Source organism: Phasianus colchicus, chromosome 1 (genome assembly GCF_987193195.1).
Source record: "Phasianus colchicus chromosome 1, bPhaCol1.hap1.1, whole genome shotgun sequence".
Taxonomy (NCBI): Eukaryota; Metazoa; Chordata; class Aves; order Galliformes; family Phasianidae; genus Phasianus; species Phasianus colchicus.
Window position 1 is genome coordinate 66763827 of NC_143436.1, and position 26627 is coordinate 66790453.

The window sequence follows — 26627 nt, forward strand, 5'->3', positions numbered from 1 at the left end:
AATCTGGGAATTTGCCCTTGTCATTTGCCTCACTCCACGGGAGCCCCGCATCCCTCTGTTTCCTCCCCCCCACTGTTGATACTGACTCTGTTCTTTTCTGTGCTTGGCATATTCATGCAGTTTTTGGTTTTGGTTTGACTCTCCTTCGTACCTTCATACCAGAGAAAAATTTAATATCTATTCAAAGAGTTCTCCATCCCTTTCAGATAGATACAGGTTTTAAAGTAAATATTCCAGTTTTATTTCAAGGTTGAAAAAGAAAAACAGAATTGGTTCTTTTTCCAAACGTTTCTTAATAGATACAAAATAAATTTATATGTGAAGTGCATATTGTTGAACACTGTATCTGCAAGAGAGGTAGGCACCACATGTGAGAGGTCAATTTCAGCCACAAAATTGAATCACAAAAGGTATGATTCTGCATAACAGTTTGGTAATGCTATCATTCAAACAGAGTTCATTAACTCTGCATTTCAGGTATGTGAATGGTAAAATTGAGGTAAAGTTGCCAGTGGGCTTGGATTCATTTATATTTTTCACACAGCACCAGCAGTTTTCTGACTGATTTTTTTTTCAGAGCAAACATTAAAATTTAGCTGAATTTCCTAGAGACTTGGAGTTTGCTTGAATCAAAGTTCTAAGTTACCCCGGAAAGACAAACAAGAAGATAGACTCAGGAAACCCAGCAGTCAAGCTGCACATTTCTATTCACAGATCAGTTCTTTAGTCCAGTACACTCTTCATTTAGAGATTTGTCTTAATTTAAAAGAGCTATCGCTACCAAAAAGTACCCTCTTTTATTGTCAGGAGGACTGGGTTTAGGTCTTGTAAGATTGTATTCCAGCTCCTCATAAATGTTTGTTTCACTAATTCTCAGAACATGCGTTATGGTTTCTGTGTTCTAGTTCTTTATTCCACTATAACCTAAGTGATGTTTGAGATCATGTCACAGAAGGAAGTTTGTTTAACACATAGATCCTATTGTGGGTTTTGAGTATAAGATCAGTCTTGGGAAAGATAGTGCAAAGATTAGAAGTGTGGATTCATAAAGAACCATGTTGTTGGCATAGGTGATTTGCTGCCTTCTGGACCAGTTGGAGCTCTTCAGAGGATACCTTGACTAGTTCCTAGTAATGGAAAGTAGAAATAATCAAGACAAGAGGATACAAATATGAACAACACTGATACCAGTTTTCTATGTGTTAAAACAAAGTGATGCTTCTGCCCATTCACAGCAGATACATAACATCTTTCATCCGCATACCTAGGAAGCAAAGAATGAATAGGATCCTGATCTAGAGATGTTACAGGGAAGGTAGTTCTTTCCAAGTGAATCTCTCTTCCTCTGAACAACTTCATTCTGCTTCAGTTCACTTTAAGCCTACTCTTCAGTGATCTTGTGGGACACAACGTGAATGCTTTGGAATTGCAAAAGAAATTGGTTTTGTTTATGAGGAAGACCTCATTTCAGTCATCCGAAGAATTACCTAGGAGCAGGTCTCTTCAAACAGGTAGTTTGAGATATCTGGGAGGATGAGTGTATGTACACCTCTCTTCCATGAAACAAATTAGCTCCCAGGGAAACAAGGACAAGTTTATTGGACAAAGCAGCAGAAAGCTAACTATAGGTGGCAGATCATGTGGGTGGTAGCACAGAGGTGACAGGATTGTTTTTTTTTATTTTAAAGTAACTTCCCTTCATCAGAGGAAATGTTGACTTTCTCCATATTTCTGGGGTCTGTGTTTTTTTTTGCCAGGAGGAATTTAGCACCTCTTGCATTGTCATCCTTCTGTAAAGAACTGAACAGTGAAAGGCTTTAACTCTTGGAAAGGTGTTCTGTTTCTGCCCAATGTTCCCCTTCTTGGTCCTTGGTGATTCATGAATGCAGATGATCTTTCTTACGGAAACAGCTATTTACAGAGAGAGCTGTAGTGAACTGAGGTAGTCTTAAGCTTCCTGAAATACTTTGAAAAAATTCTGCTGCTGAGTATGTGTAAGATTCCTCCCTGATTTAAAAATAAATTAAAAAAAAAAAAAGATTTTGTCTTTTGTCCCTTTAGAGTGGTAGAATGTTTTGAAGGCATGGCTTATGCTTGAATCTAAATTCTCCTGTCTTTTCTGACAAGCAGAAGTAAGTTCGTGTTACTCTTCCATTCCTCTTCTGTCTTCTGTTTGCCTGGACTACTGCAGTTACATCCTGAATGAGTAGGCAGAAGGAGAAGGCCATGTTTGAGTCCATTTTCAGTAGTCTCAGGCAGTGGCCTTAGAGTTGCACTGACTGTCCTACTCCTTCAGTGCATCGCATAATATAAGTGCATTTTGATTGAATATGTATCTTGATGCTATTCCCTGGCTCAGGAAGAAAAATGCTAGATCAAAAGGAAACCCAGTGTATTTCCTTTCCTTATTTACACTGAAAATAACAGAGTCCAAGAAATCCATGAATGGAGACAAGTGAGAACAAACAGAGCAAGTTGTCAGGGCAGATGGGATGCTGTACTTTGGTGGAGAAGCCTGTGTGCAAATCTTGGAAAATTATTTTAAGCAAGTCCAATGACATTAACTTCAATAATTTTCACTGAATTCAACACAATGATTCCACATAAATATCATTTACATCACAACAAGCATTCTGACTTGCTGCAAAACTACCTGCATTTCAGGAGCTCTGATTTATATTGTAAATCCTTTTGTTATTACTATTATTGTTCAGATATTTCTGGCATCTGGCAATCAGTGGTTGAGATTTTGTTTTCACATATGTTGTGCAAGAGGAGTTCAGGATGTGTAGTTGTTTAGCATCAGGCGTATGTGCTTTAATTCTCACTTCCAGTGGTAAAACAGTCTGTCATATTTTTTAAAGAGAACAGAGATCTGAGCCTATTGTATGCTTTCTTGGTTGTTTTGGAAGGGGGATATCCTTTTTAGTTTTCTATTTTTAAAATCCTTTCAGTAGTTTTATTAACATCAATGAGTATTCTATGGTTCTTTCAGTGTCATCATTAAGTTCATATTATAATAGTACACATTCACTCTAGGAAGTACACAGCCAATCTGATGACTATAGCCCTTTCACTACAGAATTATGGCAACTTGTAATTTAAATAAATAGGTCCAGATGATCGAAAGATACATATGTTCTTACCTCAGTTTGATTGATAACACATAATTTTAAACCTGCTAGTTCCACATATCAATATTTTGATGGGTGTTAGCATTGTATTTTCAACTTTCAAGCATATTTGTGCTTCAGGTGACTTACTTGCTCATTTGCTGATTTTGTCAGGGCATGGAATTGCCTGATTTGCTTTCACAGTCACTAGTTTACCAGTACAGAAGCAGGACAAGGTTTGCATCTGATGAAGATTATCTGTCACAGAAAGCTTACTAATTGAGTCACCCCAACTAGTAAATATATGCATGTGAATGCATGTATTCATTATTAGGACAAGAAAACATTTTGGCACGTTTTTCTGTCCTAGTGGTAAATGGATACGGTCACTTTCATTTAAGGGAAAATTAACTTTTCTTCCATCTGCCATTGTTCTCCAAAGAGGATTATAACACAGTTGGTGAAATGCTAAGAATGGTAAAGAAAAATTACGTTAACCTTAAAAGAGGGAACATCTTATTTGTTACCTAAGCTTGTAATTATCCTGCGAAAACAAGTACTGAGGGTGAGCCCTTCTCTCTGTCCAACTTGCAAGTCCCTTACCTTCTCTGTCACTTCTCGCAGTTTAACTAATGGTCATATCTTGATTTACCCCTCCCCACCTCCCCTCTGCTGACATCATAAATTATCCAGATCTAAATGGACAACATTCATTAGCTGTGCACTTTACAGAAAGAGCTAGCTCAGGAGCTAAGCACTCGCCCATTTTTATTAAAAGTTAAAAAGCTCCTTGCTGTCATGGAAAGGGGAGGTTGGAGGAGATACAATAGAGGACAGTGCCGCAGAGCTAATAAATAAAAATAATAACTATTACCATTGGTTGAGTGACCTGGGGAGAAGAGCACTACCGAGCCATTTGTTGTTCCCTTTCACTTGTCAACAGCAGTGGCTTAAAAGCCTTAGCCATTGTTCAGGGCCTAATAGCACCTGTTGGGAAGATAGGAAGACAGCTGTCAAAAAAAAAAAAAAAAATAGAGGTGGGGGGAGGAGGGTGGAAGCCAGTGATTAGTTCAGTAACGTGTATGTTGATGCAGCTGCAGTAGGACATTTCATGGTTTAGGTTCAGAGGTGAGGTCTCATCTCTCCCCATGTCTCCAGGCTCTTCCTCTTTTAGCAGCAGGTCTCATCCCAGAGCTCATGCTCTGGCCTCAGAGCCCAAGCCAAACATTTACCAGGCTGCTAGCAAGAGGAACTGATTTGTGCATGCTGTTTTCTAAGAAAGTGAGAGTTAACAAAAAGAACAACACCAACAAAACCCCAAAACCAAGCCCCAAACCAAGCTGTAATGGCAGAAGTTGTGGCTTTTTGACCAGATCACTTGTTGCAATTTTCTTATTATCCCTCTCTTGTGTTGGCAAATAAAGCTCTTCTTTGTCAAAATAAAGGTGACATGTAAGAAAGACCCGGAGGTAATAAACTTCAAGTACCAACGTTTCCCTTTACAGTTGATAATCTAGGGGCCAATGTTCTGTACATTTCAGTGGTGGGAAGTAAAGGCTGTGGCAGGAGCTGAAGGATAGGCTATTTAGAAAATGGTTTTCTCAGCTTCATCACTTATAGTCCTCGCTTTTGTCATTTTGGTGGAAATTACAAGGATTTCAGGCCTCATTTTTTTCAAATTTTAAGAAGCTAATTTGAGGCTTTCAGGTTAAAAAAAAACAACTGTAGTAACTGTGTGTAAAGTCTGACGTTGCTGTTGAATTTCAGTATTCGGATAGTTGAAAATCAGAAGGATTTCTTGGAACTTCTAGCCAAACACTGCAGTTCTCAATTTACATTTAATGATTATTTAGATGTACATTTTGGCTACTTTTTGTTTTAGGATCTGAGGTGCTCTTTTTTTTTTTTTTTTTTTTTTTAGAAAGATTTTTATGTGCTTAACAAAATAGACAGATTGACACAAGAGATCATTTCTGTTAAGGGATAAACTGTGGACTTCCATAGAACATCTTTAATGACAACTATCAATACCCATAAAAAGTTACTCTAGAATAATCTCAGTAAATGCTTTTTTTTTTTTTTTTTTTTTTAGCCCTTTGTGCTTATTAAGAATGTGCTGAAGATGATAAAAATCAGCAGATTAAAACCACTGCCCTCTGATAATATTAACAAGATATTATGGCCCTTTAATCAGACAAAGACTCTATTGGTAGCTCTAATTCAAAAATGTATTTCAAGGGAATATGTGTTTCAGTGGAGTATCTCTTTCTGACTGAGGCAGAAAAATAAAACTGACGTGAAATTGAAAGGCATTTATTTCCAGATGTCTCTGTTCTTATGTTGTTACTCTTGAAATAGTTTCTGGAAATATTAAAACATCTTTGTGGTTTCAGAACTTCAGTGAATCTCAGGCTTGGTATAGTGCCTCCTTCTGTCAACTGACAGGTTTTTTTGCTGGGTGGACCACTCTTGAAAAAATCAATTCCTTCTTTCATTTAGAGATGCTCAGAATTAAAGAGGTGTTAGAAAGTTTAAAAACACATTAAAGAAATAAATATTCCCTTTATTTTATTTTACTGTTGCTCTTTTCCTAAGGATTTCTACTGGTGTAATTGTAACATCAATGAAAAGAAAAAGGTTACCCTTCAGCTGTTTGAAAGTGAATTACTCTGATTTATTAATACTTTTTGAATGTTAGGAAAGTGTGGGGGACAAAATCATTATTTTTTAAAGTTTGGTAACGTTAGACACTTGCTTCATTCTTGTCAGTTAATTTAATTAGAAGTGAAGAGGATGGTGGCAGTGGGGAGCTGGGATCACTCTAGAGATTGTGTATACTGAAAAGGATGTTCCAGCAGAAGTTCTGCCAGTGAAATGCCGCATTTGGCTGAATGCGTTCACCACCAGCTCTTTTGGCCAGCTCACTGGCCTGGATCTCCAGAGGCAGTCAGGAGCCTAATTCCTTTCTGGAATGAGATTTATGCTCCTGAATGCCTTTAGGAATCTGAAGCACCAACAAATCTCAGTGACAAAAGGTATATTGTGCAGCGCGTGGTATTCGTACCTTTCACGGTGCCTCAGTGTGCCCTTCTCTGGGGGATGTGGTCGCTCTGCTGCAGGACTGGAAAGACAGAGCTGAATGAATCCACCACTGGCCATATCTTGCCATTGTCTCTGCAAGGACAAGGACTTAGGTGGAGGGAAATGTAGGTAGCAATGACTACAAACTATGCTGTTCCTGTGATTATGTGGAATGATTAAGTTCTCATGGTTTTCTGAGTATCAAGGTGTACTCAGTAGCCTTGATAGCATCCATTGTCACTAAGATATGCAAGGCAATCAAGTCTGTACTCCAGAAGTTAGTATGCTGGAAATAATGGACTGAACAAGCTGGGATTCCTTGTTATTCTGAGCTGATAGTGGGGATGCTCATTCCCTGGCTCAGCACTGTGCTAATGAAAGAGGTGTTTCTATCAAGTATGCAGTCCTCAGAAAGGCTTGGTGGAAATTTTATTGACATACACATTGACAGCCCAGAAGAGCGTGTGACAGGCAGAATTTTAGAAATACTTGAGTTTTTCATACTTTGAAAGCAAACTGTTGTGATGCTTTATACCGATAAAAAGGATGAAAGCTGAGAAAATCTGAACTATTGCTTATGTAACACCAAAATAAATGTACACTGCTGCTGGGAGACTGACGGGCTGGAGGATGGTATTACCTGACAAGCTTGATTTCTTTGTATTGTATATGTCATGCCTAGAGTGTGACGCTGCTCCCGAAGTGAATGAGTGAGCTGACCATTTGTTGAAATGAAGCAGTCTGAAAAGTACACAGTGAATAATACAACTGCCAGTACATTCAGGTGATGGAAACTATAACAATTTTAGACAATAGCCTGACTGATCTTGAATGAGATGCTGGTTTTGGATGCAAACCGAGCTTAAGAAGTCCCTGTGCCTGCTGCCTGTCCTGCTTAGCCATGTATTCCTGCCTTGCCCTGTGGTTTGCTGGGTCCTCACTTACATTCTAGGGCATAATTAGTTCAGCAACTGGTAGTGTAGTGTATCTGAAGACTACTCTAGCGCTTTTCCTTCTAACAAACACACTTGTGTTTTTAGGTAACTTTCTTGTAAAACTGGCAGTATGAACTGGTGAGCAGTCAGGAAAAAAAAAAAATCAGTTTGCATTTTTTGCAGATATTATAAAATTATGCTTTAATGGCACTTATAGATTACTAATTTTGATTTTAAAATCTCAAATAATTTATTTATTGTGCTATGGAACTTTTTTCTGGCTACGTGCATTATTTTTTTTTAGCACAAGAAGCAGTCCTTTTGTGCCAGAAATCACAATAAAAATGTCTTATCATTCATAGTGTGTAAATTTCACTTAGGTCAGCTGTGGATAGAGAAGTTGATTTGTCCTCTGAGATAAAATGCTGTGGAACTAACATGTGGCTGGGGTGAGACTGGCAATTCCAAGAGCAGTAATGCTGGTTATCCCTGCCAGCGAAGGGAGCTTTTAGTAGGTTTGGAAGCCACCCATGGACATATGTAGTCCAGCTGTTTTCTGCACGGTGCTTGTGATGGAGTGGTGTAGTAGGAGTCATACCATGATGTGCTGGCCAGAGTACCGTAGCTTCACATTATCTCATCAAAACTTGAATATTTCATTCAGCTCTGTGAATTCGTGCAGAGGACCAAAAAGAATCTTGGCATACATAAAAAAAAGCCCAACAGCATACTATTTTTTGTCCAGGCATAGAAGCCCCAGGGTCGTATTTTACCTACTGCCACATTTTACCTAGTGCTTATTACACCTGTTTGTTTGTTTGCTTTTTCTTTTCTTTTATTTATTTATTTATTTATTTTTACAGTCAAGCTGTTTTCCTGCTGTGGCAACTAAGTCATACATTTGAGCAATATTTGCATGTATAGAGGTGTTTCCTACTGTAAACTCCAAAAGTTTAAAATGCATTTAGACCAGTAAAAAATTGCAGTGCTTGCTTCCTTGAAGGAAACAGAAAAAATGTATGTTGTGTGGTTTTTGATTTCCAAATTTAAATAGATTCAGTGTTGTGCCTGCTCATGATTCATAATGTCTTGCCTAGCTGCAAGTAGTTTCCTAAAAGCATGATTTTGTTGATGGAGAACCATATGTGTATGCAGATGCTGTATGTCTATGTAACCTGCTGATATCAACTATTTCTTCATATTGATGTTTTATTTTCTTCACTATAAAAAATGTTATTTATTTTGTATAGGTAAAACCTTCATACCAAAAGGGGTACATTTTGTGTCTGTTTGTGCTTGTCTGTACTTTCAAAGGAAGAGTAGAAATCTGCCCTTCATCTTGTCTCCTGCCTTGAACCAGAAAGAGTTTCATTGTGGTGCATAAATGCAGAACAGAATGCCAGAAGAATGGTGTGTCAGTAGGTGAGGGTTGTAGAAATTGTGGATGGAACTGTAGCCAACAGGTGTAACGTATTTATGACTATGGTGGAAGAGAAGGGTAAATAATGGATGGAGGGTATTTGCTAGCTCTTTCATAATATAAAGGAAGATGCTTGCCAGAAGCATAGGGTATATCAGCCAATGCTAAAGTTTATTCATGATCATTTGTGCCGACCAAATACTCCTTCCCTAGTAATGACACGTGTTGGCAGGAAATGTCTGGTGGTCTGGCTGGGTACTGAGCAACTCCTGGCTTCTCTCCACCCTGCTACAGTTCATGTCATCATCCGTGTTGAGGCCAAACATCTTTCTTTTACTTTTTTTCTGAGCAGTCTTTCATCACAGGACAAGAACTGCTTGCAGTAATTACGGAGGAGAGAGCATTTGGGGCATCTCCTTGGGAGAGCATCATGCATCATGCAAGCAGGAGGCTGCAGGACTTGCATTGTTCCTCTAACTAGTAGCTGGCTTACATCAGCCTCCCTCCCTTCTATAACAGTTATCACTTCTTTGTCATGCCAGAGTTTTGCTACCTTCTGTCTTCCTCAGATATAATTTTTCTGGAAGTGCCTCATGTGAACAGCAGCTGTCCTGCACCTTGTTATAGCATGATGGAATTGCATTCCTTTCTCCAGAAGCAGGCAGCCTTTAGACAGAGAGATCGGAGTTTTCCTTTTAGTAAATAATCAGCAAGAGCAGAAAGAGGTAACAGGAAGAGATTTGGCAGTGAAGATCATTCTAAGCTTTTGTAAGTAGATTTCCAAGACTGTGACCCTGAAGGATGGATTGAAAAGAGCTACTGGAGAGGCTGGGCCTGAAGGGAACATGGTGCTGTGCAACCGGTTTGGAAGGCAGGTTCATGTACACATGCACTTGCACTGCCACTTAACTGAGAGTAGGACTAGGTTGTTCCCAAAGGTAAGCTGCAATGCCTGGAAAAAAAAATAACTTTTGGAAGTAGGCTAAATTAAATTGAAGTCTCCCCAACAGTATTAAAAATGGTGACTCTTACTAGAGCTTTGTGGTTCAGTCCACTTTCTGGAAACAAACTGCTCCTTTCTTAATGAGAAACCTTTTGTCTTTTAAGCAAATGAGTCAATGAAGCCATGTGTAAAAGGTTCAAATGCAGAAGGAGAGAGACAGCGGTATGCTTGTTAGAATATAAAAAGTTAGGTTAAAAAGTTATTTTATGTGAATTTACTGAGATACATTGCTTTTCAGTACCATCGGAGAATTTCAGCATATATATATATGTATGCTCAACATGTATAAATGCACACGTGCTTATGTACATGCAAACTGGAGCAGTCAATGTGGGACTACTACAATGCTGAGAAGGGAGCTTGATAGATTGCACTGAAGGTCTGTGCGAGAAGGACTGGCTGCTGGCATCAGCCTTCAGGTCTCGTTGTGGAGGAGGGAATCAGTACCACGAGCCCTTGACAGAGGAGGAGGGAGAGCGTTGGGGCTTTGGGGCACCAAGAAGCAGAGTGCTGCTGCAACAATGGCTGGCACAGTTGGAGGGCTGTTCTCCAGTGGGTATTGCCATACACACTGATGCAAAGAACCATATGCAAGCCACAGAGGCAAGGGTGAAACAAGGAAAGCAAAAGGCACTGTAAATACAGATAGAAAGGGCTAGTGACTGATAAATGTGCTATTAGAGAGAGCAGAAATCATTTCTGTGGATTAATCTGTATCTCTATTAATTCAGTCGGTCTCCTCTTCTCCACTATTTACTTAGTGACTCCTGTTATTCTTTCCGTCTCAGTCTTTTTCTTTGGTGCCCTACTCGTAATCCTCTTTTACTTAGCACTTTACATAGCCTTTCTGGAACTAAAATATTTCCCAAACATTAATGAATGACTGTAACAAACAACCTGTGAACAACTCTTTTGTAGATGTATTATTCATACTGTGCTGTGGATAAACTGGCAGTTGTTTTACCGTGTGCCATAGGACCTACACTGCAAGTAGGTAATGGAGGGTCTTAGCTCAAGTGCGGCTAAGAAGTGGGGCTAATCCCAGATTCCTCTCAAGGTTGGAATTAGAAGGCAGTGTGAATAGTCGTGATACTCAGAATGGCAGAGTGCACTGTCCATTGCCTTTTGGAAATGCAAATATAGACTATAATAATATATCATGGTCCTGATGCATGTCCAAAATCTGTCCCAGTGTAAGTCAGCTTTTGGATGTAGTGAAATCCTTCTGTTAAATCTTGGAGGAGAATGAGCACTGGAGAGGGGACTAGGAAGGCTCCCGTGTGCAGACCACCTTTTCTGATTTCAAACTGCACATTATATGTGCAAGCATTAAAGTTCTATTGACTTTCTAATGAATCTTGAGTACTTCACAAGCAAGATACACTGTTTCTTATTTTGTGAGCATCTCCTTCCCAGAAAAGTCTAAAAAAAAGCTGAACAAAAGCTCAGGTTCTGTCTATGTAATTCATGGAAGCTCTACAGCTGTAACATTTTAAACAGTTATTTTTATTTAAGATGTTTAAATTTCAATTTTTTTTTTTTTTTAATGGGGTACATAAATGGCATAGTAAATGTTTGTTTCCAAGATATGATGCAGAATGTATTTCACAAGCAGTTACTGAAATGTGAGAGGTTGAGTGTGTGAATAGCATATTTTATTCAGGTACAATATGTTAACACAGTATATAATAGAATTAAACAAGCTGTTATTTAATATAGCTCTTTAGATTTAATATAGCTCTTTAGCTCTGCTAAGCTATAGGGGTGGGGAAGCTATTGTCTTCAAGAATTAAAGTTCTGTTTAAGTACGAGCAGGACAATTATTTGCTGTTTCTATATCAAAATTCTATTTAAGTGCCTTTCAGCATTTAAGTGCCTTTCAGTAAAAACTGCAGTTCGAGTCAAGAGAGGTTTGAAACTGAGTTAGTACATCAATTAAATACAATTACGTTTTGTTTTTAAGGGGGGAAAAAAAAAAGTCTATATAATATTATTTTAAATAGTTAACGTACAATATTTCAACAGGGGAGACGCTTATTAGATCAGCGCAATCTCTTTGATGCCATCGGGACTGCCGTGGGGCTTATAATCGCGTTAAATTTTCATATTACTCATATTCTCACATTAATGAGCAGATGCATTGTTACCACTGGGATTTTGCCATTCGGCCTTTCACATCTCCAATCACGATTTCCTCCCGCGGTCTTCCCCATCCGCGCAGAAAGCCGCTCCCCGACGCGCGGCATTCATCTCCCGCCGTCTCTGCCACCGAGGCAGAGGTAGGGACGCTCGGGACCGCCCCACCGGCACGAGGTCGCGGAGCCGCTCACCGGCGGCAGCGCCCCTCGCAGCCCCGGCGCCGCGCTCTCGGCCCGGGCAGGGCCGGCCCAGCCTCCCCCCTTCGCCGGGGCGGGCCGGGGCGGGGCGGGCGGCGGCGGCTCGGCCGGGGCGGCGGGAGCGCTCGCAGCCGGCGCGGCTGTTGCTTTAACGCGGGGAGTTAGACGGAAGACTTCTGTTCCTTGACGAGCGCGCTACAGAGAGTATTTTGTCTAGCCGCAGGGGAAAAGCTTTGTCACGGACTTGGCTGACAATAGACTTAAAAGTAAGACGGGCTGCTTTTGGTGCCTACAGGCTCTGGAGCCTATTGTCAGCGCACAATGGATTTCTCTTGCCGCATTCCTGCTTTGCAAAGGTTTGTTAGCTTTTCATGACTGACAGTCCTCTACTGCAAATACCGCATTTGCTCCGGCCTGTTTACACGCTGCTCGAGAATTTGTGAAAAGCTCAGGATTAAAAAAAAAAAAAAAAAAAATCGGCACCGTTTATTTGACTGACTCAGATATGTTTTGAAAAAAAATGGGTGTTTACAGGCGACGCACAAACTTGGGCAATAGGCGTGCGAGCGCCTGCAGCGCGGCGCAGCCGCTCCAGCCCCAGCCCCGCACGGGAATGAGAATCGCAGTGCAACTCCCGACAGCAGTCCGCTCCGATTTCGTCGCACATCCAGAGCTTGCAGCCGCGGTTCGGAATCCTCGTGAATTTTTCCCTCTTAGAGGGGAGAATCCTTCCCCGCCGAGCGGGAAGCATCCCGTTGCATAGGGAACACGGGAGAGTGAGCGTTGCAGCGTGTCTAAAAACGTCGCCGGGAGGGATTGTGGTGTGGGGGGGGAAATAGTGCTGCACGGGAGATGCTGGCGGTGCGGCTCCCTCTATGGGGTGGGAGTGGGGCTCCGTCGTTGCCCCGTGGGACGGCCGCTCGGGAGAGGCCTGCTGAGGGGAGCCGCCGTGCGGGGCCCCCGATCGCATCCTCCCTCCCGCACCGCCGCTCGAGAAGTTGGGGCTTGAAGAAAGTAGGCAGAATTAGCCAAACGAGATAATGAAGGTTCCCCGTAATGGTTTTTACTGTGGGGAAAATTAACCAGTTGCTAATAATTGTATGGTCTCTAGGCCAGACGGTCCCTTTGATAAGTTAACATGTACTCCCTTTATGCTCCTGGTAGGGGGTAAACAAACGCCTGAACAAATACAAATACACATAAACACGAATGTGGAGAATAGCAGTATATGTCTTAGATCCAGATAATAAGTGTGGGTATTGTTATTTAGATGGCGCATACTGGGACACTTATCTTTTAGTACACTCCATTTTCTAACTGAATGCAGTGCTAATCGTAGGATTGAAAGCTATTGTAATTGTGTACCCATCTAAATGCTGACAAGAATATACAATTACATTGTTTGGAATTGAGTTTAATGTCCTCTGAATTTTATTAGCATTTATATTTACTTATGCATTAAAATTCTACACAAAAAGAGGTCAGAATACGAGAGTTACAGACATAAATAGCAGACCCGTCCACACCCTTGCTGCATTTTTGCTGAAAATACCGAAGGAATATATTTTAGTCTATTTTATTTTTAAAGGAAGTGATAGAATCTGAAATGAGCAAATAATGGGTTTCCATTCTAAGCGATGCCTTTTCTCCCTCTGGATTTTGCAGTCTTTTAAGGCTTTTTTTTTTTTTTTTTCATACCCAACTTTTTATTATTATTTATAATGTGCGTGCTACTGGAAAATCTTTCCACAGTATGCTTACCACCACACGATGTTTAAACACACATTATAAAGTGGATGTAATTGTAAACACTCAGAGGGATATAATTACATGTAGCAGATTTAGGAGCTAATTCTTTGCTTCTCTCTCTCCCTCTCTCTCCCTCTCTCTCTCTCTTTTTACTCTGCATTTTATCAACATAATTATTTTTTGACTACAGACTAACACTCAGAAATTGACAGGCATCCATTATAAGCAGCAACTTGTTCACCAAATTGAAAAACAATGAACTGCAGGTTTATATGTGCCCATTGTCATACGAAATTACTATGGCTTTGTTCCACGAGAGGAAAAAGCTAATGGTTTTGAAACAGCAGGTGACAAAACACTTTTTTTTTTTCCTCCCCTCTTATCAGTTTGTTGATGAAGTCATTACGACTGGGGCCCAGAATAGGGTTGGCCTTATTTTTAGCAGATAGACTTTTAATGAGTTCTATTGTGGAGACAGTCATGTTGATTTGCTTACATTTTTTTTCCCCCCCTTCACTCAGAAACTCCCAGTATTGAAAAGCTACTATCAAAGGACTGGAAAGACAAGCTTCTTGCCATGGGATCAGGGAACTTTGGAGAAATAAAAGGTAACGCTCTTTCTGTGCTAAAACGAACTGAGAATGAATATACGTTTATGACGGGCTTTTTGCAACTTTGTTTGTTTGTTCCTCTTCCTTTCCCTCGTCTTGAAGCGTAGTAATTCGAAGCTGAAATAAAGTGTGTGTGTCCTCCATCTGTACGTAAACACACAAATCAATGTCGTATTGCCCTAAATGAATGAACTTATATAAAGCCGTTGTTGCACGTATCATTCTCTAAGAAGATAGATCCTACAGCTGAACTGAAAAAAATGTAAATTCACTTATCAAATGCAGGCTTATGTGTGGGATCAGAGCGTAGCAATGCTCGGCTTCTGAAATCTGACGGTACTCAGAATTCCTTGTTCATGTTTGTACAGATTTTGGTGATGGAGATTTTTTTTGACATTTCTGAATGTACTGAAAAAAAGAAAAAAAACAAAAACAAAAAAAACAAAACCCACCAAAGTTAGTGTTATGATATCTCTAGGTACTGAAATTAGCCAGCGCAGATTTGAAAAGACAGTGTACAACATCTGTGTGCTAAAGCATGCTCTTTTAACGCCACGCTCCAGAAGGAAAATGACAAAATTTGTCCACTCTCCAGCAGCAGTAGCCTCTGCTTTGCCAAGATGTTTCCCCATTTTATGTATGTGAGGTCATGTTGGGGAACCTGTCGTTGTTTGTTTTGTGTGTAATTGTAATTTAATATTTTTATAGTTCTTCCTGAATGCTTATGATGAGGAACTGACTCAGAATACCTGCGTGTCAAAAATTTCAGTTGTCAGAGCAGGCGTTGTGGTTCTGAAAAGAAACAGTGGGTCTGATTCTTCTCCCATTCCTATCACTGTACATCTACAGTAGCGAAATCCAAGCCAGTGTTGTTTTGGGAATGTGGAAGTAGATTGAGATTAAAATCAAACCCTTCTTTTATGTTTTAAATGAGATTTCATTCCTCTCCATTATTTTTGGTTTGTTTGTTTACTGATGTCCCCAGTGCAGAGATCCTCATTCAGACACACTCCCAGACCTCGTGCTTGGCTGGTTTATGGACCTTCTGCACTAGAAGTGGGCAGTATTCAGTAAAGACTTGCAACATGACGTGCTCTGATAGGTTAACACATTGGTCAACGTGCAGAGATTGTGTTAATTTAATTATATGTGCCTTCCAGCTTGTCACAAATAAGCCATCAGCGTTAGTTTGCTCTAGCCCGCTGACTTACACAAGTAGGAAAGTATGCCACTTGCTTCCTCTAGCTTCTCCCTAGGAGACTGTAATTCAGAAAATATATATTCACTACATATGTAGGATAACTTTAGAATAGAATATGGTGCTTCGGCTCCAAACAGGCTGTGATATTATCGTTATAACAGAGGGCCAAACCCTGACTTCTTCATTCCCACTGAGCGCATTTTCTCCAGGCGCACAGAGCCGGGTATCCACTGGGCGTACCTGGGATTTCTGTTGTTTGGAAGCACATTGTTTTAAACTAACAACGTCGGCTGCCATGGACTGACGAATCTTCAAAATGTTTTAGGTCTGAAGTACAGAGGCAGCTTTCATAGCCACTTTTGGGTGTGTGTTTCGGTGGTTCTCACAGGATTTCTGGAGCCGCTTTAACTCTTGTTGCGCTGGAGCTGGCGGAGCTCGCGCAGTGGTTCTGCTCTCCCCCTGCACTCAGTGAAGCTGCGCTGAGAAGTGCTGTGCACCGTGAAGCAGTCTGCTCCGCCCCCCCCCTCCGTCCCTGTGATCTCGTTCTCTTGGAGGGCAATCTTTTTTCTCCCTTCCTCTCTCTCACAAGTTAAACTTGAAAGCAGCAGAGGCAGCTCTGTGCTAGCACGAAAGAAATTCAGCAGTCCTTTCAGTCTCGCCCGGGGGGAGGATGGGGAGCAACAGCACAGCCTCAAAGAAGAGTTTGCTTTGCTTTAATTTTTGTTTTTTAGCTTCATATTTTGAACACAAGTCGAGTTATTGTTCTGCAGCTCTGTTCAAAAGCCTCACATCTGACGCTTTTTAGTGCAACTGTGGTGCTGTGGTTGGGGGCATGGTTATTAGGTGTTTGGATCAGGTTTGGCAGTAAGCTGTGAAAACAGGCACTGGTTTATTTTTCCTACTGACTGCCGTGACAGTTGCAATTATTGTCCATTGTTCCTAGGTGGCTGGAAAGGAGGGAGGATACAATAGAGCATTGCCCTCTGGGGGTAAATGAATTTGACTTACAGGTTCTTGGGGGGTCACGAAGGCTGATTATTTAGTGCCCAGGAATGTGGTTTTCATGGCACCGCCAGCCATGAGCTGCAAACGAACAATGGCTCAGCTGTATTGCAGCTGTATTTAGTGAGATAGCATGAAAGGTGTGCAAGAGAAGCTGGTTTGTAGTCACGTATGCGTGTACAATCACACATATATTAGGCTAGACAATGTTTTTGTCCTTCTATACAAATGTGCAGTTATTAAGGTTTCCAGTTGTGATTTTTTAATTAAATTCTCTCTATATTTGTCTTGGCAGCTGCATTTTTTTCTTTCATTTGTGTATTACTGACACTGCACAACTAGTGTCTTATTGTTAATACACCCTGGAAAGTGGACAGCACTTAGAATCTGCACTGCCCAACTGTCTTATGCGCTGAATAGTTTTTTCCACATAACTGTTCAAAATTTCATTGTGTTTTTCATTAAATCTGGGGGAGTTTTAGTATGTCATGTGCCAAAGTCTCAGTGCTGGACTACATATTGTTAATGCCCAAGTTTGTGTTACTGACATTGAATTTTATTCGCTGGTAGAGATTAAGAGAAAGGAAGATGAAGAGTTTATTTTCTATTAGTGTTATTTCTTATAAGTTAGAAAGCAGTAGTGTTTTATTAAAGATAAGGAAGTTTGTGAATGGTTAGAATAAGTTGCCAGACTCTAGTTTTGTATGCAGTTCTTCCTCTTCACTTGCTTTGTTACTTTCACTTCAAGCCCCCTTCAACTGCGCACTTCTAAAATGGGAAAAAGTAGAGTATCTGCAGAAGCTTAGTTACAAACTTCAAGATATTAGTTAGAAGGATCTACGTATGTCAAGGTACTAAAGGAAAAGGAAATGTAATAGTACATTCCAGGGCTTGATTAAAAGGTACAGGAAAGGAATGCCCTTAAAATTGAGCAAAAAACCTGTCATACCTCGGAAATTTAGTTTGAAATTTAGTTTGAATGACTCTGCTTAGAGAGGCAGTATAGGGCTAAGTAATAGCAGTTTGGAAATGGAGATTTCTTAAGAAGTTTTGTTGTAGTAAAGCATACAAAACATGTAATTGAGTGGATGTATATTAAGATAAAACTATATAGTGAATTGGTTAAAGTCTGTTCAAACTTATTTATATCCATCGTATTCAAGAAGGGGACTCAAAAGGCCTCTGGGTTGTTCAGGGATAACACAATTTATTGGAGTCAGTGAGGCAGAGAGAGCTCCAGCCCTTGGGCTGATCACCTCCAGGAAGGAGAATTACAGCCCTCTCTGCTCTCAGCAGAGCCTGCTGTCGTTTGGGAACTGCAAGGTGGCAGTGGTTGCTTTCCTCCAAAGCAATGTTACTGACTACAGGAGGTGCAGCATGCAGAGTGGACTGCTGAGAGATGGCTCTTTGCTATCAGTGGCCATACCCATAGTTAGAAACAACTGTGAAATTTGAGTTTCACCACTCAGACGAGTCCCAAGAGCAGACTTTGGAGTCGGCTGCTGGCCCCTGGGTACATGGCGAAATGTGTGGCCTGGCTGCCACCGGGGCCTGGCTGCTGTGGCCATGAGTGAGATAGTTTCAGCCATGAGGAGAAATCTCGTTAAAACTTCCCCAGTGTACACAAAGCCCTTCTGCTAATCTTGTTCATCTCCCACTTATCAAGGGTTGTCAAGAAATATAAATACGTATTTTGTATGCACCCCACTTAGCTAATTTTGAATAGGTGTGTGGAACAAAAGGCTGAACTGACTTTTGTCACTAATCTTTCGGAGTTGGTTTACTGTTGAAGTGAAGGCATTGTTCATAGTGATTGCGCCTGAACCTCTCAAGAAAGGCTGGACAAGCCTGAACCTGATTTTTTTGTTGTTTAAAAATCCCTCTTAGTTATACAGGTTACTTCCTAACCAAGCCTGGCAAACTATTTTCTGCACTCAATGTCAAAGGGTTTGTCTTTAGGGTAAATTCATCTCTTCTTTGTATCCACTTAAATCTGAAAGACTTTACTGGAGTAACTCCAGATTTATGAGTGTAATTGAAAGCAAGATTAGCCTACCAATCCTAATCTTTAATGCATGATAACACAGATACTTGTTTTGTTCGAGAACCTGTGCTCCAAGTAACATGAAGTATCGGTGCAGGTATTACATCCCGCTGTGTCTGATGGATGATGGGGCCGTGTTTGCCCAGGCTCTAATCTCACTCTGTGTTGGGAAGATGGGGCACGAGAGAGTATGCAGTCAATGGTCTTAGGACTGCCAATAATGGATAAAGAGAAATAATCCATTCAGTGATACTATAGCTCGTCAGAGCCTGTGAATTAAAGACATATGTTATGTAGATTCAATGTATGGATTAAAACGGATAATCTGGTAGGTGACACACAGAATCTTGAGATAAGTGGGCTATGCAGATTCGGTATATGGATTGTGACGGATAATTCCATTTAAGTAACGCTGGACAAGTTGAAGACAAGTAAGCTTCGAGTAGTGCTCAGGTTATGTGCAGTAATCCAGTGAGTGACATGTTGGATCTCATAATCTGTAAACTGAAGGCAAGAAAGCTAAGAATTCTGCATTTAGATGTGGACAGGAAGGAGCGGGGGAGAAGGGAGAGAGATTATTCGTGGGGAATGCTCTGGGTTTAAACCTTTGACTACTACAACACAGATCCCCAGGAGATGTGTGAAAGCCGAACACTTTCATGGGAGCTATGTAAATTTTGCATTTGCAAATTAATGGTTGAAAAATGTTTGCAAACTTCTGTCAGATATGGACGTGTTGATTTTTTTTTATTTTTTTTTTGGTGGGTAGTATTGTATTTGGAGTGGGGAGAGAAGGAGGGTGAGAAAGTCATAAGTGAAGGAGGTAAGATATGCGTGGTTGTTGGCATTTAACTGTGACAAATTCAATATTTATTGCAACCTTCTTCTTTGTGCGTATTTTTGGGGGGTGTTTAATAGTTGGCAATTTGCTGACAGAGGGCTTTAGTCCTTTGCTAATATCTCAAAAGTGCTGGAGGGGGAACCTGCCCAGTGGCACACAGGGGAACCTACGTTTCGAGAGGAAATTTGGCAGCTGCCGAAATTAGTGGAGGTTGATCGCACTGCAATATGATACTCTCAGACTGCAGAGCAGCAGACAGTGCCAACTGAGCCACACCAACGCAGAATTCAGGCCAAATGAAAGTCTGAAATGGAGATTGTGACTGGATGGAGCTGCTCCTATTTGACCCTAGGATGGGAGTTTAGTTGGGGGCAGCATCTGTGGAAGAGGAGGGCTGGAGAAAAGCATCTAAAATGCAAAAAATGAGAATTTGTAACAAAGCAGGATTGTTGTGGGTTTTTTTTGTGGGTTTTTTTTTTTTTTTTTTTTTTTGCATTGTTGTTTCTTTTTTCTTAAAGATATTCAGTTTGATCAGGAAAAATATTAGGTTCCATTTAGAGTAATTACAACTTTTATTTTTAAAAGTATTACTAATGGAGAAAACAGAATAAAATTGAACTAATTAAAGTAGCAAATGCCAGTGGCTTTATTTTGTTTGAACATGTGGAGGCCAAACCACTATATTTAAACATCATGCAGAGTGCTGGATGACAAAAGGGAATTAAACCAGTTCTTCTTTGTACTAAAATTACCTCAAAGATGTGCTGATAGAGATGAATGTTGCTGAGCTACAATTACCAGTTTGTCAAAATAAAGCAAATACACATACATATTTCTTACTGTTTGTACTGCTACTGCATAAAATCCTTCTAGCAAATGCTTATTCTCTAGCCGAGTCCTAGCTTCTTGTCTAGGCAGTCCAACAAAAAAAGCCTCTGAGAAATAATCTCAATACAAACATTGTCTATTCCTTTTATAACCTTGACAGTAAGCTAGTAACCTGGTTGAATACCAAGCTTTGTTTGTAGTCTACTGTACCAAAACTTTTTATGACAGCAAATGAAGAATGCCCACTGACATCTTTTTCCAGCATTGCGAAACAGTAATGTGTTGGGCTCTTACAGAGCAGACAGCTAAGTTTTTGTTCCCACAGTATATTAATTCTTGAGGGTAGTAATGGCAAAATACGGTAATTGTTCATCATTTGTTTTTATTCATTCTGCAAAGTCTTCCACTGAAACCTAAAATATTAAGACTGTCCACAGGCTGAAATATGGAACTTCCTTTGAACTTGCTGTTCTAAAAAGGACTTCTATTTGCAAGGAAAAAAGATTCATTACATAAATCTGTGGGTACAGGCAAACAGGTTTGAATTCTGGGCTTTTTCTTTATTTGTTTGTTCTGCTAGTGGCAGCCTGCTGAGTAAAAAGCAGTCAGAAAGTTTTCTTTTATTAAGCTGACTTCCCATATCAATCACATGAAGTCATTTAATTTAGCAAGGTAGGTAGCTGTAAGTGATGGCAGTCATTGTGTAGCGAAGTTGGCTTAAATGCTTAATGAAAAATGCCAGTTTTTAAATGTTTACATCCTGGCAGCTCCAAGATTTACTGGCTTGAAAAGCTGTGTGCCAGTCTTTAATAAAACACTCCCTGAAGTATTGATTAGGGAAGCATCGAGGGAGTTTGCACATGTGCAAAAATGTCCATTTGCCCATGTCCACCCACAAATACACACGCCTGTAGTACCATATCGATACAGAACTTCAAGTACATACTCACTGCTTGGTCATAAACATCTGATATTACTGTTGCAAGACAGAGAAAAGAAGAATTTAAATTCTGAACTTACCTCAGCTGCTTAGATCTGTTATCAGACCACCTTTTCCAAAAGCGCGTAACAGGAGCTCCCCATTGCCTCACATATACAACTCCAGGTAACGTCAGCAGCGGGTCCGCCTGTGCAGAAGGGGAGAATATTCCTCTTTAAAATTAATATCAGGTTCTAAGTAGGTCTTTCAGGGGAAGTGTGACAAAGATTAGTTTGCTTTTCATTAGAAGAGGCAGCCTCTCTATTTTACTTTCCTGATCTTCTTATGGGACGGAATATTAGTGTGTTTGGATTCCTGATGCGACAGAGCAAAAGTAAAATTGGGGTGAGGGAAGACAAAGAGGGAAGACAATGGAATGAGAATGAAAATCTCAAGAAAAGATACTGGAATAAAGCCCTCAAGAGAAGATACTTTATGGACTACTGCCTGGATGTATTTATTTGTTTTTCAGATATAATAATGTTATTGCTAGGAGAACTTTAACTCTTCTGAGGACATCTTCATCAAAAGGCTGTTCAGTTGGAGAGAGATCATTCTCGACTCCTTCAATTTTGTATTGAGACTGTTACATCTCTGGCCTTAAAAATCTCACTGGAAAATACATCACTGCAGTAAATGCCTGGAGATGGCTCAGCTTTTAGCTGGTTTATGGGCTGTACTTATGTCTTCATCAGAGCAACATCAGAGCTAAGTTGGCAGCACAATCCCGTTGCTTGGTTAGAGTGTTAGAGTGATTTCTTCATTCCCAGGGCTCCTCTAGGTAGGACCCTGGCTACTATCAAGGGTCAAGCAAAAATGCAAGTATTTATATACTGTGCATAAAGAAATTTGTGGTCTTTCTGCTGGTGAATTCAGCAAGGCCAGCAGTAGAACAGCTTACAGTCCCTAAAGTTAAGAATGGCTTCAGGCAATTTTCTAAAACTTAAAGCTTCTGTTTTCTCATACATAAAGGTAATGCATACCTTTCCACCTGCTGACAGGCTTGAAGAAAATCAATTAGCTAATGCTTTGAAATTAAAAAATGCTCTGTACTGTGTGCTCTAGTTATTATTATACATCTTATCATTATTTGAACATGGAGTACTTCAAAATATTCTTATTTCCATTTAATTTTTTTTTTTCTACAAAGCTTTGTAGATACAGGAGGACTTTTTTTCCTTTTGTAACTAAAGTTAATGATACGAACATAATACAATATTATTGTGTCTTCCAGGCTTTCTACTCGCACATTGTTTTCTTTGATTTTTCTTTGAAAGACAGATGCTGACAGTTCAAAAGCTATTTACATAATTACCTTGATAGTAAACTGTCTGGGGGGATGAATTTCACTGTCTGTGTGTGTGCGGGGAAGCCTCTGATTGATAACATTCCTGGACGTTTAATTGAGACATGGCTCAGAAATTGGGGAGCGCCTGGCCACGTCTTTGCCCCTTGTAGAATGTGCTGGGAGCTGCGTGGCTGCGAGCAGATCTGTGGGCTGGCTGTGAGCAAACAGCCTGATCACTTCAGCATTCGCAGCAAATGCTTCGAGTGCCTGCTAAAGAAAATATTGGCTTTCCCAAATTCTCATTTACATTCTCATTCTGTCTAATAAATTACGATAAAGTATTTACTGTTTGGATTGCAAAAGGAGTTTCTCTGCCTTTTTTTTTTTTTTTTTCCTTTGGTTCTGTTTTGGATGAATATGCCAAGGTTTCTCCTGTTCGTTTTCTCACTTTAAGTGTGTCATTTGGTCATATTGGTGTCTTCATTCTAATGTTTATTAAAATGTTACTGTCACTGCCAGTCTGAGACTGTGAATCAGAACTAAGAATGTGTAATAGCTTATTTCACATTTGAGTAAATTTCTTTTCCTACAGAAACACTATTATGGGTAGTGTTGATCTGAGATGAAGTTTAGGTTTGGCTATACAGAATGCCACTAATTTGAGTCTTCTTTTATTGCCATCTGCTGTGGGTGTTGCATCCACAAACACTTTTTTTTTTTCTTTCTGGATCTCTTTTTGTGGTGGTAGAGAATGGTGTATCTGGTATAAGATGGTGCATCTGGAAAGTGTCTTCTCCTCGGCTATTCCCATTGTAGTGCGTACGATGATGTCTGTTGTCTGTTGTTTTGCTAAGTTGTGAAGTTGTGAGAAACTCCTATTTTGCCATTGCAATGGTAGAGTACAGAGAGAATGGAACAAGTGCCTACAGCAACCTCTGAAAGGCTGGGTGGCCTGGTGGGTGAAAGGTTTGTTAAACACAAACTGTACAATATCTACTCATTGTGCATCTGATAATAGTTAGGAGTAATTATTAAGGCAGCCATTGATACACGCCGCTCTCCTTGCTCAGTACCTGTGTGAAGTGATCTAGCTTGCTGTCAAGTTGTTACACTGCAGTGATAGGCACTTGTTTTACCTCCTAGTCATACTGCAATGCAGAGTGTAAGTGCTGCAGTTGTACAAATAGTGGTGCAGAGCAAGGAGCAGCTCCAGAACCAACTCCAGCTCCATGCTGCAGGGAGCAGCTCTCAGTGTAGTGACAAGGGCCAGAGGCAGCTGCTGAGGCTGTGACTTTTCCTTTCTGAACTCTGCACCACCTCCAAGGATCTGGCAGGTTGGCAGCATGGGATAGCTTGTGGCTTCCTGGGCAGCATCAGTTAAGCACCTGTTTTCACACAACTGTTGTGATTACTCAAAATGCTGATGTGTTTTGCTGTGTAACTTGCATAATCTTCAAAATGCAAAACCCCTTGAGTGCTAGGACACTTCAAACGATGAAAGTTTGGATCTTCTCATGCAGGCTAAAAGAGAGAACAGAGCGATGACAGGACAGAAGTACGCTCTTCTTGCCTACCTGTAATTTACAGCAATGAGAAATGGACATAAAAATGGCAGCTAGTGCTTGGTAGTGCATTTTAATTCATACTCATAGTCTTGTAGTGATCAAAGCTGTTCACCATTGCATATACAACTTTTGAGTACTGTTTTGTCTTCATTTGTTATGCAAACAAAGTTGTTTATAAATGGCAATTTTAAGCTGCAGTTTTGTTAGCTCCTTCCACAGAAGAAATTATAAAAAAGGTGCCAGATAGTAAGGGCAAAATGCAAAATATCAAACACTTCATATTATGACCAAGACAGTCTGATTCTGTCTCTTCTTCTTTTTAACTTTCATGCTTCTATAAGCCACCAGCAAAAAAATCTTCAAAACTAACTGTGATAGTAATTTTGATCCTTTCCATTGTGGTGGTTGTTTGGCAATATGGCTGAGTACTTGCTTTGCAAGGAAAGATACCTTGAAGACTCAATATTACAGTGTAATGTTATTAAAGTCATTTGAAACGTAATCACATAAAAGTAGCTAAGCTGTGTTTTCCACAAAGTATTCTCCAAAGAAGTATTTTCTTAAAAGCTGACAGTGATAAATTCTCCCTTCCAGTTTATTAATGGTCTCAGATTGTTCAACGAAAACAGTGGTTCTGTCAGACTACTCCCACTCGAGCTGATAAGCCAAAAGACTTGGTATTGTACATACCAAGTTAGTACACGAAGCATCCCCTCTGGGCATTTCAAACTTTCTTCAGAAGATAGTAACAATGAGGAGATCAGCTCCTCTGTGTTTCTCTGTGGGAGCACAGCCATGGTATACCTATAACTTGAGCTTGGCTGTCAGCAGCATTCCATGGCTACTTGTTACTCACCCAAACCTTCTCCCTTGTTCCTGTAGCATAGGTCTAGCTGTTGTGTTCCAGGGAAGCAAGCAGGTTTTTGCTCCTCCGTAGGTAAAAGAGATCACAGAAGAGCTGTGCTAGCAAGTTGCCCATGCAGTTTGGTTGTGCCAAGTCGCTGCTGGGTGCGCGTGGAGAGCTTTTGCATGTGGGAGCTGGAGAGCATGGCACTGACTACTGAGATGTCTTCTGCTGCTGCTGTGAGGAGCTCTGTGACCCATCTGTCTGTCAGTCCACACACATGGAAGTGTTTTTCCACCCATCAAAGGTGTAGGGGGGATTAGTTTAGCTTTACAGACTTTTTGACTCCCATCCGAAACTACTATGGGATCTCAGAATGCACTGCTGAGCCAGTACTGGCTAAATATCTTCAATGTGCATCACTGCATTTCTCAAATAAATTATTTGAGAGCAATTGCACTTTTCTAACCCTACTAATGGTTATAACTAGCAACCTGTTACATTCTTTCTCTCTGTATTTTCTTCTCCCTCACATTCTTGAATCCTCATAAAAGTTGAGAAGAAAATATTTTCTTTTTTCAAATGTCTCAGTGTGGTACACTGTGCTGTACTGCGAGAATATACTGATAATTGTCATTAGATGAGTATTACAATGAAATGAACTGCTAGCAGCTGATAGGTCAAGGAAAGAGCTGTCTTTTCAAGTAGTTATGCTGTGCAACTTGGAAACTCTGCACCCTTTTTCCTAGAGAAGAATGTATGAAGGGTAGAAGAGTGGCAGTAGCACTGCTAACTAATTCTACATCCAGGAGGCAAGTGCATCACTTAAATCAATTCTCTCCAATTACTGAAATTTAAAAAAAAAGTGTTTTCTTTGCCTGCATTAGTGTTTTGGCCATTTTCTATTTCTCCCAGCCTTTAACAGAAGAGTTTTAAGTCCTGTTGTTGCTATTTCCATACAACTCTCAACTTTCCAGCTCCTACTACAGAGAATGTTTTGCTGCAGCCCTCTATTGTGTAATAGAGATATTTCTACATAGATCTCCAACATCTTAATAAAAAATGAATCGTTACATTTCCTTTATACGAAGATATGTATTCTTAGTGTTTTCCCAAATGTATGTAATTATCTAGAAAACTGCTACAGGACTTTGCTTAAGTAGGAAACGTGATGCCGCTTGGGAGTGCAACGCTGAAATTCAGTGAATATAAATAAAACTAAATATCAAGTGAATAACCCTAACGGTGACACCTGTAGGGCTGTGGACCAGTCTTCCAAAACGTGAAGTGGATGATTCAGTCTTTCAGACTTTTCAGTCCAATGTCAAAAGCTGTAGTAGATATATTGTAGGGAACATTCCTGCACTGGCAGGGGGGTAGGCTAAATGAGCTATTACAAGTAGCTCTTTTCCATGTCTGACTGATAGTTGGCTAGGAGCATATTTAGTGTAGTCGCCAAATTTTTCTCTCTCACTTTTTGTTTTTTGGTTGTTGTTTTTTTTTTTTTTCCTCTTGGAGAGCATTGGTGACATTGGCAGAAGAACATTTCCTGCATTTTAGAAAGGTTTGTGTGGCAGGGTTGTCCCAAAAAACAGATTATTTTCGGAGGAGGCATAGAGATAGATAGTCCTAATCCTTTCCTAAGGCTTTTTTGAAAAAGGTTTCATGGCTCTGACTCATATGAGAGGGTGTGGTGGTATTGGAGATATCTGTGGATTAGCTGCTACGCATATTTTCTGGTCTTTTAAATTTGTAGTACAATGATACTAGATATACTAATAGTGCAT

The 26627-nt window shown here is 40.2% G+C and overlaps 1 protein-coding gene across 16 annotated transcripts in view; it reads left to right on the forward strand.

Moving 5' to 3' along the window:
* The window catches only part of SOX5 (SRY-box transcription factor 5), a 632328-nt gene that overhangs the window by 461177 nt on the left and 144524 nt on the right, over positions 1-26627 (forward strand). For all 16 annotated transcript variants that reach the window (XM_090146153.1, XM_090146149.1, XM_090146142.1 and 13 more), the window contains one exon: positions 14159-14245. In XM_090146153.1, coding sequence (XP_090002279.1) covers positions 14159-14245 — 87 coding nt within the window. The remainder of the gene's footprint in view (positions 1-14158; positions 14246-26627) is intronic.